The 20,751-nt window shown below is 37.2% G+C and overlaps 1 protein-coding gene across 1 annotated transcript in view; it reads left to right on the top strand.

Moving 5' to 3' along the window:
• Positions 1 to 20,751, top strand: part of ADAM3-LIKE (ADAM metallopeptidase domain 3 (cyritestin 1)) — a gene marked incomplete at its 3' end in the record, with an annotated part of 77,420 nt that overhangs the window by 22,202 nt on the left and 34,467 nt on the right. Inside the window, 7 exon segments of the mRNA NM_001097513.1 lie at positions 680 to 857; positions 2,726 to 2,788; positions 4,307 to 4,378; positions 4,588 to 4,754; positions 5,779 to 5,860; positions 8,164 to 8,303; positions 19,570 to 19,756. Coding sequence (NP_001090982.1) covers positions 680 to 857; positions 2,726 to 2,788; positions 4,307 to 4,378; positions 4,588 to 4,754; positions 5,779 to 5,860; positions 8,164 to 8,303; positions 19,570 to 19,756 — 889 coding nt within the window.

Genomic DNA, 20,751 nt, shown 5'->3' with positions numbered 1-20,751 from the left:
CAGTTTCAGAAATTCCTTGAAGGGTCCAGGGAAGGCAAAGACAATACTTTCACTGAGTTTCTTCTGATCTATTTTCTTTTCCTGCTTATCTTTTTATCATGTTCCCTATTTTCTTTGTCTGTCTCCTAGGTTTGCAGTCTCAAAATTGATTCAGAAAAAGCTACCACTAGTATGAGGTTTATTTATTTCTGAGCCACACTAGAACTCCAGTGACTCTTTTTTTTTTTTTTTTTGTCTCTTTAGGGCCGCCCCCATGGCATATGGAGATTCCCAGGCTAGGGGTCTTATCAGACCTACAGCCACTGGCCTATGCCAGAGCCACAGCAATGCAGGATCCGAGCCGTGTCTGCGACCTACACCACAGCTCATGGCAACGGGGGATCCTTAACCCACTGAGCAAGGCCAGGGATTGAACACACAACCTCATGGTTCCTAGATGGATTCATTTTTGCTGTGCGACGGGAACTCTGAACTCCAATGACTCTTAAATGCTATAATATATAGAAGAATGTATAAAGTTAGTTTTGAAAGTTAATCCAGTAAGATGAGATGATTCTTAGCTATTAGACTACAAAGACCACTATAAAATATCTATATAAAGTTTTTATTTAATGTTGATTTATGTTTACCACTGATAAATCTATATTTTTAATTTCCTTTTATGTATTTAAATATTCAGGGGATTATTGCAATTCGAGAACATCAGTTATGGAATTGAACCATTGGAATCTTCAGCTACATATGAGCATATAATTTATCAGATAAAGAATAATAAAAGTGATTTTTCTCCAATAGCAAGAAATTATTCTACAACCCAGTTTGCAGCTCAGCCCTTCAAAATCCTTGTGAAATCAGAAGTAAGTAACCCCTTTTATGAAACATTGAAATTTGTTACTTATGGAAAACAATTTTAAATCGATATCAATTATAATAAAACAACCTCTTGTGTGATATTCATTTTTAATATATTTTTGTTTAGCCCTATAATGTTTAGAAAATGTAATAGATATAAACTTGTAAATCAAAAATCAAAATTATAGTTTTCCTAATTGCAATTATTTTTATGCAGGTATGCACAGGACTGTTAGTGAATTTGCATCCTAATAATATAATGGTACTAAATTTGCTGATTGTTATTATGGCAACATTTTTGACATGCATTTTTTTGCATGCATTTTTAAAAAGTTTTTATTTTGATAAAAAATTTAAAATTAGAATAGAGGCAAGAAATTGTCTCAGATCTCATTGTCTAGATGATATGGTAACCTTGGAGAATTTGTTCTAATTCTTTCTTTTTTTGGGGGGGGGGGGCATGTGGAAGTTCACGGGCCACCGAGCCACAGCAGCAACACAGACCACATCTGCTGATGCCTTGATCTTGAACTTTCCAGGCTCTAGAAATGTCAGAAATATATGTTTGTTGCTTAATCCATCTCATCTATGGTATATTTGTTATAGCCCCAACTGATTAAAATGACCCCTGAGATTAGGAATAAAGCAAGCTTGTCTGCCTTCACTACTTACAGTCAGCATTTTACTGGAGTTCCTAGATACTGTGGTTGCAAAAACAGTAATAATAAAGGGTGTACATTTTTGAAAGGAAAAAATAATCCTCTTTCTTTAGTGACCTGCTTCTGCCCATAGAAAGTGCTATAGACTCTCCGTCAAAGCTCTCAGGACTAATAAGAGAGTCTAGCTAAGTCACAGGAACAAAAGAAAGATGTTCATTTCTCCCTAATTGATCAGTCAATTCAGCGTAATCCCAGTCAGAATTCCAGCAAATGTTTTTGTAGAAAATAGTTCTCGCTTAAGTATAGGCAAATATCCTAGCAGAGTCAAACCGTTTTGAAAAAGAGAACAAGATGAAGGACTCATGTTACCTTTTTCCTAAGGAGCCAGATAGTAAATTTGTGGGCCATGTCATCCATCGCCTCTACTTCCCTCAGCCTTTGTAGCATTAAATCGGCATAGACACAATAGAAACAAGTGGGTGTGGCTCTGTTCCCATAAAAGGTTTTTTACGAAGCAGGTGGTCACATGGGCCGTGGTTTGCTGACCCCTGCTATGGTGATACGTATTGTGTTATTAATGTCAGTGTGTACATGTAGAACAACAGGACCAAATGGATCAGGTAAACCCCTGTGCTGTTGCCCAGATTATTATCCACAAAGGTGCTAAGGACTTTGTGGTTCCTAGTTGGATTCTTTTTTTTTTTTTTTTTTGCTTTTTAGAGCCACATGCACAGCATATGGAAGTTCCCAGACTAGGGGTCCAATTGGAGCTGTAACTGCCATCCTCCACCACAGCCACAGCAATGCCAGATCCGAGCCAAGTCTGCAACCTATACCACAGCTCACAGCAACACCGGATCCTTGACCCACTGGGCAAGGCCAGGGATGGAACCTGCGTCCTCATGGATGCTAGTCAGATTGGTTTCAGCTGAACCACGACAGGAACTCCACTTTTTCGAGGGTTCTAATTATCAAGAATATCAGATAAAAGCTTCTGATTTGTTCTTAACATTTTTATTCATAATCTCTCCTGCTCATTTACTCAGTATCGATCCTCTTATTTTTCTAATATCTATATCTTTTAGGTATCTCTCTCTGTCTATCCATCTGTATGTGTCTGTAGATGTATGTATAAAACAGTATAATGTACATGATAACTACAACACAGAAGGACTTTTTAATGTTCTATTTAATTCATGCTCTTTGTTTTGCAGAAAAAATCAGAGGTGCTGTTGAAAAGAATTCTGAAAATTCAAGTCATTATGGATAAAGCCTTGGTATGCATTATTGATGTATTTCATTTTATCTTTTTGTATTAAAATTGAAAGGGTATACATAAAAGAATCATTAATTGTTTGCAATGCAGATATATTTTACTCTTTTCAAAATATTTATTTCACTGTAAAAACTGTCATCATTTGCCTTTACATTGGCATAAGGAAACCAACATTTATGGTATTGAGTTCCCAATCAGTGTAGAATTCTAGCTATAATGTATAACTTTGTACTTAAGAGAAGATTCTGTTGCTCTGTGAATTATTGACTAGTTGCATATACTTCTGGATCCAGCCCAAATTGTGGTGAAACTCTTTGTTAAATCGATTTCCATTTTAAAACAAGCTATTTTCATTATTACTAAATTGAAGATCCTTCTTATTACTACTATCTTTGATAAGATTATTTTATGCCTTATAATTGCTTGGGTTGTCTAGAAGTTCCATATTTTAAAAGGGGAAAGACTAATTCATAGGAACACTATATATTTTTTTTTTTTTTGTCTTTTTTAGGGCTACACCCACAGCATAGGGAGGTTCCCAGGCTAGGGGTGGAATTGGAGCTGAAGCTTCTGGCCTTCGTCACAGCCACAGCAATGCCACATCCAAGCCACATCTGTGACCTACACCACAGCTCACAGCAATGCCAGATCCTTAACCCACTGAGCAAGGCCAGGGATCAAACCTGCGTCCTCATGGGTAGTAGTCAGATTTGTTTCTGCGGAGCCAGAACAGGAACTCCTAGAACACTAATTTGATTTTGGAACTTTTTGTTTATGCAACTAATTTTAGCAAAGACATATGGGCAGCAAATTAAAAAACCTGCTTTGTCCATTATCAGTGATGCTTTGCATGAGTGTCATGATGTTTTAATTTTTTTAATGAAAGGAAATATTGTGACCTTTCGGTAACTTTTATAAAAGTAACTCCAGAAATTATGATGGATAAAATAATTCAAAAGTATCTGTAATTTTTTTTAGCAGGAAATAAATTATGTATAGACATTGGTTGGTTTTAATATATAAATACATGTATGTATATGTTCATTTGGCTTTATTTTATTTTATATTATAGTTTTGCAATGTTTTATCATATATTAATGAAATATATCATTTCAAACTCTGCAGGCCAGGAGTTCATGTTGTCTTACTGGAGTGAAGACAAAAGATGGCAGCCCTCTGTAGCAGACCAAAAAAAAAAAGACTTAGGAATTCAGTTAGAGATGAGAGTCTTGGTTCTTATCCTTATGGCTTTTGCAATCTTGGAACCTTAACTTTTGATCCTAAATGACTACCTGTGTGTGTAAAGAGGAAGAAAATCACAACCATCATATTTTAATAGTATTGACTAATATATACATTCCCTAGGTTTACACCTAAAACTTATGAAGCCCTTGACAAATCTTGATTCTACTTTTGACCTTTCACTTGAGCACTGCATTATTTTCACATTTTTAGATCCATGAAATGTATCAGTTTAGTCATTTTCACTAGTGACTAAGAAGTACATTTTGTCTTTCAGTATGATTATATGGGCTCTGAAGTGGCACTTGCGTCTGAGAAAATTGTCTATGTCTTTAGTCTTATCAACAATGTAAGTATTGATGTTCATGTTTCAGTAAGGAGCGTTACTGTTAATACAGTAGCATCATTTGAACAAACAGCATATGCACTTTTGTAAAAAGTATCATCCACTGGTTGATTTTGTCTCCCCAAAGTAGTCAATCAAATGTATTAGCATTACATTTAGAGATATAACATTATGTTTAGGACTATCTAAAACAATATATCTCGTGTTTTCAGATGTTTTCCCAGCTTAAAATGACTGTTATGTTAACTTCTCTGGAGCTCTGGTCAGATAAAAATCAGATTTTAACTAATGGGGACGCTAATGAAATGCTACAAAAATTTGTGTCATGGAAAGAAAAGAAATTATTTCAAAGGTCCCATGATATGGCATACTTGTTGATGTAAGTAATTTATTTTCACTGGTATAAGGTGTATCAAATTATTTGTGAGTTAACTAACAAAATTATATCCAAAGCTCATTATTTATAATGACAAGACTCCTCCAAAGAAGATTCTGTGAGTACTGAATTGGCAAAAATGCAAGCTGTGAAAAACATCATCGTCAGAGTGAGCTGCTTACCCGTGGAACTGTGAAGAACTGAAAACATAAAAAGCCTTGGGAAAACCTAGGGCCTCTAAGGTTTTAACAATTTTCTTTGAGCTCAGTAATTGAATCCATTATTTTAACATTAAAGAAAACATAAGTTAACAAAATCCAATCATTCCGTATAAAGCTGATTAGGTTAACAAAACATGAATATAGGAATGTGGTGACTCGTGGTGTTTCTATCCTAAGCTGGAGTTATTTAACTGCTTGCACTATATCTTTCAAGAGTCTTTATATAGGTTTTTTTTTTTTCTGACTTGATTATTTTAGGTGGAAATAGAAACCAAAACATGGTTCTGAAGATCTTAAGCAGTATGGAAGACATTTATAAATCTATGGGCATTCAGGAGCAGAATTCACAAAGGACTAAAGTCTCGACACGTTGCATTTCATCTCTGATTTTCCTAGTGACTGTGCTGCATATTGTTTCTTTTGCTTTCTGTCCTCCAGTCCATTCCTTTCCATGCACTCTAAGGGGGTTTACTATGTGCAGATCATGGCAATAAGCTATCTTGATGCTACCTCTTAGAATGTCACCTATCCAGTGTTGACAACGGTGGTGATTCATTTTGGGAAGCACTAGGCACTGCTGGATTTGGGGCTGTATATCATATAATATTAAAGTTGCCTTTAGAGCTTAACTTTGTAGGGACTCTGAGAGATTACCCAAATATAAAATGATTAAAAGCATTAGACGTGATATGTAATACTCATGTCTTAGAGAAAAAAGCTTTACTGGGGAATACAATTCTTAAAAGGTCATTAAGTTATCAATAATTTAAAGTGCTTTTATCCACATGAAAACTTTTCTTATTTAGTTATAGGGACCATCCTAATTACATAGGAGCAACATATCATGGAATGGCATGCAATCCCAAGTTTGCTGCAGGAATTGCTCTGGTATGCATTTTAGTCCCACCTCTTCATTAATTGTATCACAGTTTGAAAGCTGAATTCCACTTTAAGGAGCAAAAGTACATAGAGTACATCTGCCATTTTTATAAAATTTATGTTTTTATAAAATGCTGTATATTTGACTTTAAGTCTCAAGTGCTATAATTGTTAAAATGGTTTTTTATTGTGGTAAAATATACATTACATACAATTTACCATCTTAACTATTTTAAGTGCATTTGTTGTAGTGTTAAGACCATTTACTATTTTGTGAAAGAAACCCTCAGAGCTTTTCATCTTGCTTAAATGAAAGTTTGTACCCTTTGATGAAACGGTCCCATTTTCCACACCTTTGAACCTTGGCAACCATCATCCTACTTTCTGCTTGTGAGAGTATTAGATTTTTAGGCCCCACATACAACATTGGTCTTTCTGCATCTGGCTTATTTCACTTAGAAGTGAAGGTTCATCCAGGTTCATCTGTCTTGTTGAAGATGCCAGGATTTCACTCTTTTTATGGCTTGATAATATTTCACGGTATTTATGTATATGTGAATCACATATACATTATATAATATTACATATTATATACATATATACAAAAATTTCTTTTATGCATTCATCTGTCACTGACCACTTAATTTGGTTCCATACCTTGGCTGTTGTGAAATAATGCTACAACTGGGAATGCAGAATCTCTTTGCGGTACTGCTTTCAGTTATTTTGGCTGGGTCATATGGTATCTCAATTTTTAATATCCTCAGAAATCATAATCATGATTTCTGTAGTGGTTGCACCATTTTATAATCCCGCCAGCATTTCGCATTATATATTTTTTATTCATCACATCCTAACGGTTGTTAATTTTTGTTGTTGTTGTGTGTATGGTGATATCACATTGTGTTTTTGACTGCATTTTTATGACTCAATGATATTGAGCATCTTTTCATATGCTTTGTAGTGTTTTATGTATCATTTCTGGAGAAATGTTAATTCAAGACTTATGCCCATTAGAGCTCTTGTTTTCTTAAGGTGAATACCAGGGAGTGAAATTGCCAAATCACATAATAATTTCATTTTAAACTTTTTGAGGACTCTCCATCCTGTTTTCCATAATGGCAGCTTGAATTTTGTATTGACATGGAGCAATAGGAATTCTCATTTCTGTTGATAGGATAGAATGGTAGAGTCACTGTGCTAGACGGTTTGGCAATGTCTTATAAAATTCAACAGTTTTACCATATGACCCAGCAGTTGTCTACTGTACATTCACAAAAATTAGTTGAAAACATATATCCACACAAACCCCTGGACGTGATTGTCTATAGCAACTTTGTTTATAATTGCCCCAAATTGAAAGCAACCAAGATGTCCTTTAATCAGTGAATGGATCAAGAAACTGTGGTTAATCCATAACCCCAAGGAATAATATTCAGTGGTTTAAAAAATGAACCATGGGAGTTCATGTCATAGCTCAGCAGGTTAAGAATCTGACTAGTATCCATGAGGATGTGGGTTCAATCCCTGGCCTCACTCAGTGGGTTAAGGATCCAGTCTTGCTGTGAGCTGTGGAGGAGGTTGCAGATGCGGCTCAGATCTGGCTTTGCTGTGGCTGTGATGTAGGCCAGCAGCTGCAGCTCTGATTCGACCCCTATCCTGGGAACTTCCATACACCACAGTTGTAGCCCTAAAAAGGACAAAAAAATAAACATTTTAAAAATTCAAAAAAAGAAAAAATGAACCATCAAGCAATTAAAAGACATGGAAGACTTAGATGCATAGTGGTTAGTGAAAGAAGCCAATTTGAAAGGGCTCCACACTGTATGATTCCAACTCTATGACATTCTGGATAAGGAAAAACTATAACGATAGTAGAAACATCATTGATTATTAACTAGGGCTTTGTGTGTTGCTTATATCACTACTTCTCAAGTTTTATTTTTTTAAGACAAGAATTCTATCTTTAGAAAAGAAATTTTTTTTACTCTCCTAAAACTATTGCTGAAGTCAAAACTGATTGTCAATTAAATTTTTAAGTTTATCAGAATTAAATCAGTATGCGTCATGAAAATGTACAATAATATTACTCTTATTTTGTTATTTGTCAGTGTCATTTGAACTGAAAGCATTGTTACTCAAAAAGAATAACAAAATTCAACTTTTTTTATATTTCTAAAAAAATGATGAGCCTGTATACTAATATTCTGTGTATATGCATTTAGGTAATATGGACACAATTACTTGAAAAGATTAAAGGTGAAAAAAACAACTTAAGCAGACATTTGTGTGTGTTTTCTTTTTCTATTTAGTATCCAAAGATGATAACCTTAGAGGCATTTTCAGTTATTTTGGCACAGTTGATTGGAATTAGCCTGGGATTAACATACAAAATTGACATCTACAATTGTTACTGTCCAGGAACTATATGCATAATGAATCCTGAAGCAATGTAAGTTGTTTTTGTTTTTTTTTTATGAAATCTTTGTCTTCTTTTGGGAGGTATTTCTAGCCTTCCTTGATGTATAATTTCTTTCAATATAACTTGAATAAGACTATTTTAATTAAGTGCATGAGTTATTTTAAAGCTTATTAAAGGTAATGAGTACTTGATATTGTAGGAAGAGTGTCTATTTTCAGTGCCGTTGTATCAAAAGAAAGTGGAGGGAGGTTGGTAATGACTTTCTGTGGTGTACCAGAATCTTGGGATGAAATTCATTCATTCATTCAATCTAGTAAATTTTTAAAGCATGTACTGGGTCACACATATTGTGTTAGTTTGTCTTACAAATGGTGAACACGATTGAAAAGGGCTGCATATCTTATATTAGCCCATCAGGGACATACAATTTAAAAATGGACATAAGAATAAATAAAATTTAAACAGCTATGATAAGCAACAAGAAGAAAATAGGGAATACATGAGAAGAGGAGAAACTTTCTGATAAAGTGGTCTAGGACATTTTCTATGAGGGAAAACTTATGTTGGGAACTGAAAGAGAAGAAATGAATCTGGGAGTTCCCTTTGTAGCTCAGCAGGTTAAGAACCCAACTAGTATCCGTGAGAATGTGGGTTTGATTCCTGGCCTCGCACAGTGGGTTAAGGATCCAGCATTGCTGCAAGCTGTGGCATAGGTCACAGATGCAGCTCAGACCCTGTGTTGCTGTGGCTGTGGTGTAGGCCAGCAGCTGCAGCTCCAATTTGACCCCAGCCCAAGAATTTACATATGCCATAGGTGTGGTCCTAAAAGCAAAAAAAAAAAAAAAAAAAAAAAAAAAAGGAAAAAGAACAAAGTGAATCTGGTCATGTAAAGAGCTTGCTGAAAACTTTTCAGGGAAAACAAGTCAAGCGATGCTTGGACAGCAAAAGTTTTAAACTCTCAAAAGACTGGAGGAAGGAGATGCGGGAGGATAAAACAAGAAATAAGCTGTTAGCTATAAGGAAGAATATTCTGGGCATAGAAGTTTTTAAAAGAAGAAAGTCAAACTCTATGAGGCTAAACAACGAGTCAGAGGAAGAAGTCCAGGAGGTAATAGGAAATGTAGGACAGAGCCAAATTAAAGTCATGATGCAGAAATTGGGATCTTAGGATAAAGGTGAGACAAAATTTAATTGATTTGTGTAGTATGGATAATAAAATTTATGTTGTAGCATGAATGTGAAATATATCAGAGAGAACATTATAATCTTACTATTACCAAATTAAGTTGTACTACATCTAGGTTCTCTGCCTGGGCAGGGGGAGGTTCTATTTTTGTTTTGTTTGAGCAGCAGAATAGGGAGACCTAAGGTGAGATCTACACCGCACAAGCTTTATTGAGCGGGTAGAGAGAGGAGGAGAAGGAACTAAATTCGCAAATCAACTTTTCACCCACAGGGTGAGAGGGATTGAATATGAAAGAGTAAAGACAAAAAAGGAGGAAGAATGAGAGTAATGACAGGGAGGCATATGCATTAGTTTACTGGGGAAAGGGCAAGGCGTTTTCAAGGGGGGGCATGACACCCTCTCTTTATCCTTTTATTCTTTTATGTCCAGTTATAGGCACCAGTAGGTGTGTTGTTTTCTATGCTAACATAACAAAAAATCAACGTATAATGAGACTCAGAGTCAGTTGGAGGTCAGATTCGTCACTGCCTTGGTCCCAGCTGTTTCCCTCAGGGGTTTTTTTGGTGTCTATAATTTCCTTTCTTATTGATGGACTCTTTACCTTAAAGATTTATTTCAACTCCTGCTAAAGGTGAGGGTGAGCAAGTTTTCAGCAAGGAGACTCCTGCCAAAATTGAGAGCTAGTGAGTTTTGAGGAAAGAGCTGGAGCAGCTCTGGCAACAATATTTGGAAAATGATGACTCTGATATTATCTACAGCAATTTCATACAATTGAGAGAATTATTTATGAGGGTTCTGGTTCAAGATGGTGAGTGAGAAAGAACCGGAACTCTTGTCTTCCCTCAGACAAACCAAATCTGTGGCAACATTTTATAGATGGAGGACTATTGCAGAACAAATGTAGATGTAGAACAAATATAGATGTTAATTGTAGATGTAGAACAAATGTCGAAAGAGAAAACAGTTTCCCCAGAGAAAAAATCCTCCCCCAAACCAGAGTAGGATTCCTACAAATAGGACAGTGTCATCTCCTGTTTCTACATCGAAGAGAGTAGGAGAGGATAGGACCGAAATTCACCATAATTCCTACCCCCAGCAAGGTGACCCACAATCAGGGGAAAACTCAATCCTAGAGATTCTCTTTGAGGATCAAAGGGTTTGAACTCTCATTGGACACCCTAAATTTGAATACCTACAACTGAGAAAAGAGCCCCCAAAACATGTAGCTTTGAAAAACCATTGGCATCTCATACCAGTCAGAATGGCCATCATTAATAAGGCCACAAATAACAAATGCTGGAGAGGGTGTGGAGAAAAGGGAATCCTATTACACTGTTGGTGGGAAGGTAAATTGGTACAGCCACTATGGAAAACAGTGTGGAGGTACCTCAGAAAACTAAATATAGAACTACCATATGACCTAGCCATTCCATTCCTGAGAATATATCCAGACAAAACTTTCATTGAAAAAGATACATGCACCCCTATGTTCATTGCAGCACTATTCACAATAGCCAAGACATGGAAACAACTGAAATGTCCATTGATAGATGAATGGGTTAGGAAGATGTGGTGTATATACACAATGGAATACTACCCAGCCATAAAAAAGAACAAAATAATGCCATTTGCAGCAACATGGATGGAACTAGAGACTCTCATACTAAGTGAAGTAAGTCAGAAAGAGAACGACAAATACCATATGATATCACCTATATCCGGAATCTAATATATGGCACAAGTAAACCTTTCCACAGAAAAAAAACTCATGGACTTGGAGAACAGAGTTGTGGTTGCTGAGGGGGAGGGGGAGCAAGTGGGATGAATTGGGAATCTGGGGTTAACAGATGCAAACTATTGTCTTTGGAATGGATTAGCAATGAGATCCTGCTGTATAGCACTGGGAACTATATCTAGTCATTTGTGATGGAGCATGATGGAGGATAATGTGAGAAAAAGAATGTATATATGTGTGTGTGACTGGATCACTTCGTTGTATAGTAGAAAATTGACAGAACACTGTAAACCAACTATAATGGGGAAAAAATCATTTTTAAAAAAGGAAAACAATTGGACTTATATAGATGAGACACACAAACTTCTGAAGTAGTGAACTGAGAAACAGATCTTAAAATATTGGACTGCCCTGCCACAGGGTCCAGGGCCGAGGCAGCCTATTGAGAGGCACCCAGACTTTATGTGAAAGGGGGGTATCTCCTGAAGCTGCAGTGTTGGCTGAAAGTTGAGGCATCTAATTGCGCAGACATCTAGGGGCTGGCTGCTGTACTCCCCAGAGATGGAGGCTGGTGGATTGCCATCCCTGCGCTGCCTCGCTAGGCTTGTTGGGTTCTCCTGAAAAGGAACTAACTAGTCCCCTCCTCTGGCATCCCGATTTTTTTTGTAGTAGTCACCCGGAGGACAGATCTAGATCACTGGGCTCTGGTGGCCAGTTGGATTTAAGGTTGCAGGTCCCACAAGATTGTAACAATGGAGGAATATTTCTTAAATAGCTACCACCCCCAGTGCACAAGAGGCTACAGTCCTAGGAGCCACATTTTGGAGCATAATCTACTCCATGCCAACTAATGTTCAGTCTTTTCTCTAAAAGAAGCCTATTAGCTTCATAGCTGTGGCCTGACGGTCAGGCTTCTAATTAAGCACACATCCAGAGGCCTACTGTGACCCTTTTTCATAGGCCTTGGAGGATGGGAACTCTCTTCAAGGTCTTCCTCTCCTGTTGCAAAGCACCAGTATTTCCAGGTGGGGAGTATTAAGAGGCTTCTGCTGCCTTTGTTTTTATGTTATAGCTGGCCGTGAACTACCTCGCCAACTACAACTGTTAACAGTCCCATGGGCACCAGGAGCACAAGTCCCTCTGGCCACCAGAGCCAGTGTGCTGCACAAATAGCAGACTGGAACACATCTCAGATGTTCTGTGAAACAGGCGTGTTTGCTTGTCCAGGGGCTCTTTCCTGAGCGGCAGGCTTCTTGTTGGCACACATCTTGGGGCCTACAGTGATTCTGTCAATAAGCAGAGACTGATAGACATAATTTTTCACTCTCCCCCTGCCTTGCTCCAGCTCGTGGTTCTCTCCCAGAAGGAACCTTGCCTGGCACCCTAATTTTTGTTGCTGCTGCCAAGGAACATGTGTGGATTGCCTGGCTGTGGTGGCCAGCAGGACTTATTCTCCTGAATTCTGTAGGTTGGTAACCTACAGAGAAAGACTTTCATTTGGTCACCACCTGCAGGGCACAGCAAGAGACCCAAGAAGCAAAGTCCAGTCTTTCTTTGAAAGAAGTCTTTTAGCTTACCTTCATACTTGCTACATGAGAGTCAAACTTGTGATTAAACACATATCCAATAACTGATCGTGATCCTTTCCAGAGGCCTCAGAGGCCCAGTGCTATTGAAACTAATAGCATTAGGTGTGAACCCCAGCCAGAACCCAGATTGGGACTTGAACCCGCATGCAGGGACTTGAACCCAGCCAAAACCCAAATTGGGACTTAAACCCAATTAGAATCATTCACCCAGTGTCTGGACTTAATGAGGTTCAGGTTCTTTATGCCTCTGTACAGAAGGAATTCAGTGAGAGACCAAGTGATAGGCAAGAAATAGATTTATGAAGATAGAACACTTGTGAGAGATGCAAGCAGGCAGGCAAGGAGGCTCTGTCTCGAGGATTGGGTGGGCTAGTTTTTTCACCCAAGGGGAGTGGGGATGGGAAAAGACTGCCTCTTCCTCTTTGAGTAGTAGCTCCTCATTGGTATCCTGTCATGGTTCTTATTCAAATCAGCAGAAGGGTGGTCCTCAAACTTCTGCCCTTGGTCTGAATCTGAATGCAGGCCTCACCGCATCCCTCACTCAATGACCTGAGGCATATCTCATACCTCCTCTAGTCAAGTCTTATTCTGATGGTCCTCTTGAGCAGTTATTAATTTACAGTGCTCTCACAAAGTCCCCCAGGTTTCCCTCTCTATCTATTGTCCCTTATTAGGACTTGTACAATTCCCTGTGCCTACTCCATCCCTGTCCCTATCACTGCAATCTCCTCTATCTGCTATACCCTAGCATGCCAGGGCCTTCCATAACGGAGCTTTTGCAGGTGCCTGATGCACTGTTCTTTGTGGCTGTGGCCTTAGAGACACCCTTTGATCAGGTAGCTCTGGTGTCAGGGGAGCTTGTGTTCCTGGGTTTCATGGAGCTCTAACAGAAAGGCAGATCTTGACTGACTCCTACCCACAGGGCACTGCAAAGACAGAAGACTGAAGACCGAAGACTGTCTCCAATTTTCTGTGAAAGGGCCTATTTGCTTGTCCTGGAGCTTTCATCTGAGGGGAAACCTTCTGAGGTGGTTTGATGCACCTCTAGAGGACTACTGAGGTGCACTTTAGGGATAAAAGCCAGTGTATACCACCTTTGCATTCTCCCTCTGTCTCACAGCAGGTTCCTGGTATCATGACAATCTTTTCCAACTATCTGGTATCCTGGATCTTTAGAATGTCATTCGGCAGACTCCTGTCCATTGCTTGGCTCTGTTGGCCAGTGAAACTTTGCTTTACACCTCACAGGACTGTATATATCTGCATACTTTAAAGGATGCTAACTTTAAAGTCTGGTTTCCAATCACCCTCGTCCTAGGTACTGAGTGAAGTCCTTCTTTTTAGCACAGTAAATGGTCTTGACATTCCCTTATAATACAAAAACCACTAGAAATGAAAGAGAATACTTGGAAAATTAGGGAAAAAATTGGAGAGAAAAACTAAATCTAGGATAGGCTGAATGACCAGTTTTGTTTAATCTATGACCACTCCCTCAAGACTGGGAGAAATGGCCCTTTTATCTACTGCATAGAATTAGATTAAAAAAAAGAGAGAGAATTAAGCTAAATGAAGACAGAGAGGAATACATTCTAAAAAGAATAAGATAAAACATCAGAAGCAAAGACTTGTATCAAATGGATATGTGATTTATCTGATAAAGCTTTCAAAATATGGTCCAAAAATTCTGACTGTATCAGGAGAAGAATGGATGAATGGATGTGAGACCATCCCCAAAGATATTGGATATATAAGGAAATACCGAATTGAAGTCATAGAGCTGAAGAAGACAAACACTGAACTGAAATATTCAATAGAGTGTTTCAATAGTAAATGAAAAGAAGCAGTAGAAAGGATCAGGGAACTCAACAACAGTGCAGTTAATCTCATCCCATCAGAGCAGCAAAGGAAAAATGAAAGAACAAAAATAAAAGGTAGGGGAGTTATGGGACATCATCAAGTGAACCAACATTCACATATGGGTCCCAGTAGAGAGAGAGAGAAAGAGGAAGAAAGCACATTTGGAGTAATGATAGAAATGTCCCTCAACCTGGGGAAAGAACCAGATGTCTAGATTTAGGAAGCTCAGAATTCTAAATAAAATGAACTCAGTGAGACCCACACCAAGAAACATTATAATTAAAACCTCAGAAGTTAAAGACAAGGAGAGTCTTAAAAGCAGCTGGAGAAAAACAACTAGTTATATACAAGGGCACCCCTAATAAGGACATGAGCAGCTCTTTCAGCAGACAGATTACCTACCAGTAGATAGTGGTGTGGTATATTCATTTTGCTGAAGGAAAAAAAAATAACTCTACCTGGCTAAGTTGTCATCCAGAAATTAAGGAGAGATAAGAGTTTTACAGACAAACCAAAGCTAAATAAGTTGATCACCACTAGACCAGCCTTAGAACAAATAATAAAGTGAAGAATTTAATCTAGAGAAAAGGCACTATTTAGTACTAGGGAAACATATGAAGTATGCATCTCAATGGTAAAGGTAAATACATAGCAAAATTCATAATACTCTAATATGTAAAGTGGGTGATTAATCATTTATAGCATGGTAGGAAGGTTAACAGTCAAAGGTAGTGAAAATAAGTAACTATAATATTTACAGAAGATTCTACCCCAAAGTGACAAAACTCTCTTTTCAAGTGCAGGTGAAACATTCTCCAGGATAGATCATATGCTAGGCCACAAAATAAGGCTCCACAAGTTGAAAAAAGACAGAAATCATATCAAGCATCTTTTCTAACACCAAAGGTATCAATGACAAGGAGAAATTAAAGGAAGAAAACTGGGAAATTCACAAATATGTGGAGACTAAACAAGATGTTATGAACAACCATGTGTCATTAAAGAAATTAAAGAGAAATCAAAAAGTACCTTAAAGAATTGAAATATAACATACCAAAACTTATGGGATGCAGACAAAGCAGTTCTAAGTAGGATGTTCATGGTGATAAATGCCTATGTCAAGAAAACAATAAAAAGAGCAGATAAGAAACCTAATTTATACTTCCAGAAACTAGAAAAAGAAGAACAAATGAAGCCCAAGTTAGTAGACTTGAAAGGAAAAGAGATACAAAAAGATAATAGCAAAATAATCAATGAAACCAGGAGATGGTTCTTTGAAAAAAAAATTTTTAATTTGATGTTTAGCTAGACTCTTTAAGAAAAAGAGAGTACTCTAATTTTAAAAATGACAAACCAGAAGATATGCTTATATCAACACCACCAAAAAAAAAAGGATCATAAGAGATTACTGTAAACAATTATCTGTGAACCACTTGGACAACCCAGGAGAAATGGATAAATTCCAAGAAAAATAGAACCTTCCAAGACTGAATCATGAAGAGATATAAAATCTGAACAGAGTGATTACTACTGAGAAGATTGAATCAGGAATCAAAAACCGTAACAGCAGTCAGAAGCTGAGGACCCACTCGTTTTCCTGGTGAGTTATACCAAACACTTAAAGAACAATTAGTAAAAATGCTTCTCAAAGCCTTCCCAAAAATAGAAGAGGAAGGAACATTTTTACTGAGGCCAGCACTATCTTAATACCAAAACGGACACAGATATCATGAGAAAAGAAAAATTATAAGCCAATATCCCTGATGAACACAGATGCAAATCTCTTAAACAAAATATTAGCAAACCAAATTCAAACAGCACATTAAAAGGATCATGTATCATGATCAAATGGGATTTATTCCAAGGATGCAAGAGTAGGTTAACATCTGTAACTAAGTCAACATGACACACCCCATTTGTAAAATAATATGATCATTTAAATAGATTTAGAGAAAGCATTTGAAAAAAGCTCAACATCCATTTATGATAAATATTCTCAACAAAGTAGGTATAAAAGCTTACATAATGAGAAACCACACCTAACAATACTCAATAGTGAAAAGATGTATAATTTTCCTTCTAACATCTGAAATGCAGACAAGGATGAATATTCTTGCCACTTTTATTCAAAATAGTATTGAAAGTCCTACCCAAAACAATTAGGCAGGTGAAAAAGATAAAGTCATCCAAATAAGAAAGGAAGAATAAAACCATCACTATTTGTAGATGACATGACTTTGCACCTAGAAAACCCTACAGACTCCACCAAAAACTTAAAAGTAATAAATTCAGTATAATTACAGGTTACAAAAAGAATGTACAAAGTCTGTTGTGTTTCTACACACTAATAACAAACTATCAGAAAGAGAAATTAAGAAAACAGTCTCATTGACAATAGCACATAAAAAAATAAAATACCTAGGAATAACTTTAAAAACCAAGAAGGTGAAAGCTCTGAACTGAGAAACATAAGGCACTGATGAAAGATATTAAAGAATACACAAGTAAATGGAAAGCTATTTCATGCTCATGGATTAGAAGAATTAATATTATTAAAATGTCTATGTTATCCAAAACAATATACACATTCCATAATCACTACTGAAACTCCTATGACATTTTTTAGAGAATTAAAACAATCCTAAAATTTGAAATGAACTGCAAAAGACCCAGAATAGCCATAGCAATCTTAAGAAAGAAGAACAAAGTTGGAGAAATTGGGTTCCTAATTCCAGGGCATCAGACAAAATGCAAATGAGCCTGTAACATCTCATGGCAGAGTGATTCAGTGTTGTCACAGCTGTGATGCAAATTGCAAGTGGGGCACGGGTTCCATCCCTGGCCATGGCCAGGGACCTTCCACATGCCTTGGATGCAGCCACCCTCCACCCCAAAAAAGAAAAAAAAAAAAAAAAACACAAACAAAAATTGTTAAGAAAATGTCATTAGAAAGAAGATATTTACATGAAACTTCCCTCCAAATAATTATTAAGTGAAAAGGAAAGAGTGAAGTGTTAGAGTGAAGACTGGCAGACACATCTTAATCAAACAATTAAAGTGATTTTATCCAAATTATAAAAAATCGAAATCATGTGCTGTCTGTTAGAACACAGTGAAGTCAAGTCAACACCACCTTTGTGATGAGGTTACCAAGATGCATAACCTCAGCCTATGGTGAAACATTTCATAAACTGAATTGAGGGACATTTTACCGAATAGCCTGTAATTACAAAACTTTTCCATGTCACTAAATTTGTCACAAAAGGCTGTCAGCTAAACTAAGGAGACCTGAGAACTGAATGCAACGGTTAATTCTGAACTGGATCCTTTTGCTGTAAAATTGTGATGATGGAGGGAAATTTGATTGTGAGGATTAGATGTTAGTAACGTTATTATTTCCTGATGTTGAAGGTCTGTTTTAAGAGAATTCATTTCTATGTGAGAATTTATACATTAAGCTATTTAGAGTGATCAGAGCATCCCACTGGTGACTTACTGGATTTTTTCAGGAAACACATTTATTGTTTGTAATTTTGTGTCATTTCTCTAAGTTTGAAATTCTTAGAAATTTAAAAAAACCTATTAAATCATATACTTAGAAATATAGAAATAACAAAACAAATCTAAGGTTTATACCTTTCATATACTTAGCATTTTTTTTTTCTTGCTTTTTAAGGCCGCTCCTGTGGTATGTGGAAGTTCCCAGGCTAGGGGTCAAATCAGAGCTACAGCTGCCGGCCTACAGCACAGCCACAGCAACACAGGTTCTGAGCCATGTCTATTACCTACACCTCAGCTCACGGCAATGCTGGATCCTTAACCCACTGAGTGCGGCCAGGGATCGAACCCACATCCTCATGCATGCTAGTCAGATTTGGATTCGTTTCTGCTGCATCACAATAGGAACACCTATACTCAGTATTAAAATATTTAAATTAATTTTATTACCAAAGTATTATTATTATTGTTTTTGCTTTTTAGGGCCACACTTGTGACATATGTAAGTTCCCAGGCTAGGGGTCGAATTGAGGCTGCATCTGCAACCTACACCATAGCTTGCACAACTCTGGATCCTTAACAACTGAGTGAGGCCAGGGATTGAACGTGCATCCTCATGGATACTGGTCAGGTTCATCACCAGCTGAACCACAATGGGAATTCCCAATCCTGACTTTTAATACACTCAAGCCTCATTTATTCCTTCAGCTTTGTGTATTATTCCTAGTATGTGTGATTTTTTTTAGTGATAATTAGTGTTCTTATAATAATTATATGATAATAATTAATATAAAATAATATAATAATGATGATTAGTGATCTTATAATAATTATGATGATGATATTGACAATAATAATGAAAATAATAAATAAGACATACTACTTAGAGCTTTTTGTGTACCAAGCACTGTTTTGTTTCAATATATTTTAACTCATGTCACCTTAATTTCCTCAACTTACTAGGTGTGTATGCTCTTGAATTACAATAGAAATTAATTTTTGGAGTTCCTGTCGTGGCTCAGTGGTTAACAAATCCAACTAGGAACCATGAGGTTGTGGGTTCCATCTCTGGCCTTGCTCAGTGGGTTGGGGATCCGGCGTTGCCGTGGGCTGTGGTGTAGGTTGCAGACACGGCTCACATCCCGCATTACTGTGGCTCTGGCATAGGCCAGCGGCTACAGCTCCGATTCGACCCTTAGCCTGGGAACCTCCATATGCCGCGGGAGCGGCCCAAGAAAATAGCAAAAATACAAAAAAAAAAAAAAACCAATAGAAATTAATTTTTTATTTACTAATTTTATTAAAAATAAGAACACTCTCCACATCTTGGCTCTTCCGTAAGTAAAGTAGTACAGAATTCATAGCATGTTCTTGAAGGGTGTTTGATACTGATTTTATTCCATTTATCTGAGGAATATAATTTCATTTTAGACGTTCCCGTGGTGTGAAGTTTTTTAGCAGCTGCAGCGTGGATGAATTTAAAAGTACAGTTTCACGGCCTGAATTTGAATGTCTTCAGAATCAGATAGTTCCCAAGGTGGTTCCCCAAGCAAGAACTGGATCTTGTGGGAATGGAGCTATGGAAGAGGGTGAGCAATGTGACTGTGGTGCCGTGGAGGTCAGTGAGAAACATTAATAACTTGGCTAAAGATTTGCTTTTATGTTTGTCGTGTGGTTTTATAAATACAGATGTGATATATAAGGGGTGGGTGTTTTTTTAATGTTGTGCCATTTAGTCAAAGATCTCAGGTGGGGAGATACGGAACATGTCATAACTCACATACTGAATCTGTAGCATTTGAAGAATTTAAGTACAGGGTAAGTGCAGCATGGATTAAAGAAGTAGATTTTCTTTATTGTGTAAACATGAGTAGTGATACCCCCCTTTCTAGATCATAACGATCAGTTCCAGCAGTAATATTGTTAATCACCTAAATCATACCTGAATTCCCCCAAAGTGACTCAATCAGATTCACTGAGCTGTTGGAGTCACTTGTATGCTGCTGTTCACCTCCTCCTCTCCTAACTTCAATCCTTGCATCTGGAGAGCTTCATGCGTTTAACTTGTTTCATAGAACTGAATTAATCCCAATCCTTGGCATGTTATTAGTTTATTTTATTTTTTTTTTAATTACTCAAATGAATTTATCACATCTGTAGTTGTATACTGATCATAACAATCTGATTTCACAGGATTTCCATCCCACACCCACAGCCCAGGCACATCCCCTCACCCCCCCAAACTGTCTCCTCCAGAGACCATAAGTTTTTCAATGTCTGTGAGTCAGCATCTGTTCTGCAAAGAAGTTCAGTCTGTCCTTTTTTCAGATTCCACATGTCAGTGAAAGCATTTGATGTTGGTGTCTCATTGTATGGCTGACTTCACTTAGCATGATAATTTCTAGGTCTATCCATGTTGCTAAAAATGCTGGTATTTTGTTCCTTTTAATGGCTGAGTAATATTCCATTGTGTATGTGTACCACCTCTTCTTGATCCACTCCTCTGTCATTGGGCATTTAGGTTGTTTCCATGTTTTGGCTATTGTAAATAGTGCTGCAATAGACATCGGAGTACATGTGTCTTTGTGAATCGTGGTTTTCTCTGGGTAGATG

The sequence above is a fragment of the Sus scrofa genome, chromosome 17 (genome assembly GCF_054392235.1).
Source record: "Sus scrofa isolate SSC_HxYL_T2T_F1_AM1 chromosome 17, Sscrofa_HxYL_maternal_Yorkshire_Landrace_v2.0, whole genome shotgun sequence".
Taxonomy (NCBI): domain Eukaryota; kingdom Metazoa; phylum Chordata; class Mammalia; order Artiodactyla; family Suidae; genus Sus; species Sus scrofa.
This window is presented reverse-complemented; position numbering and strand designations above follow the sequence as displayed.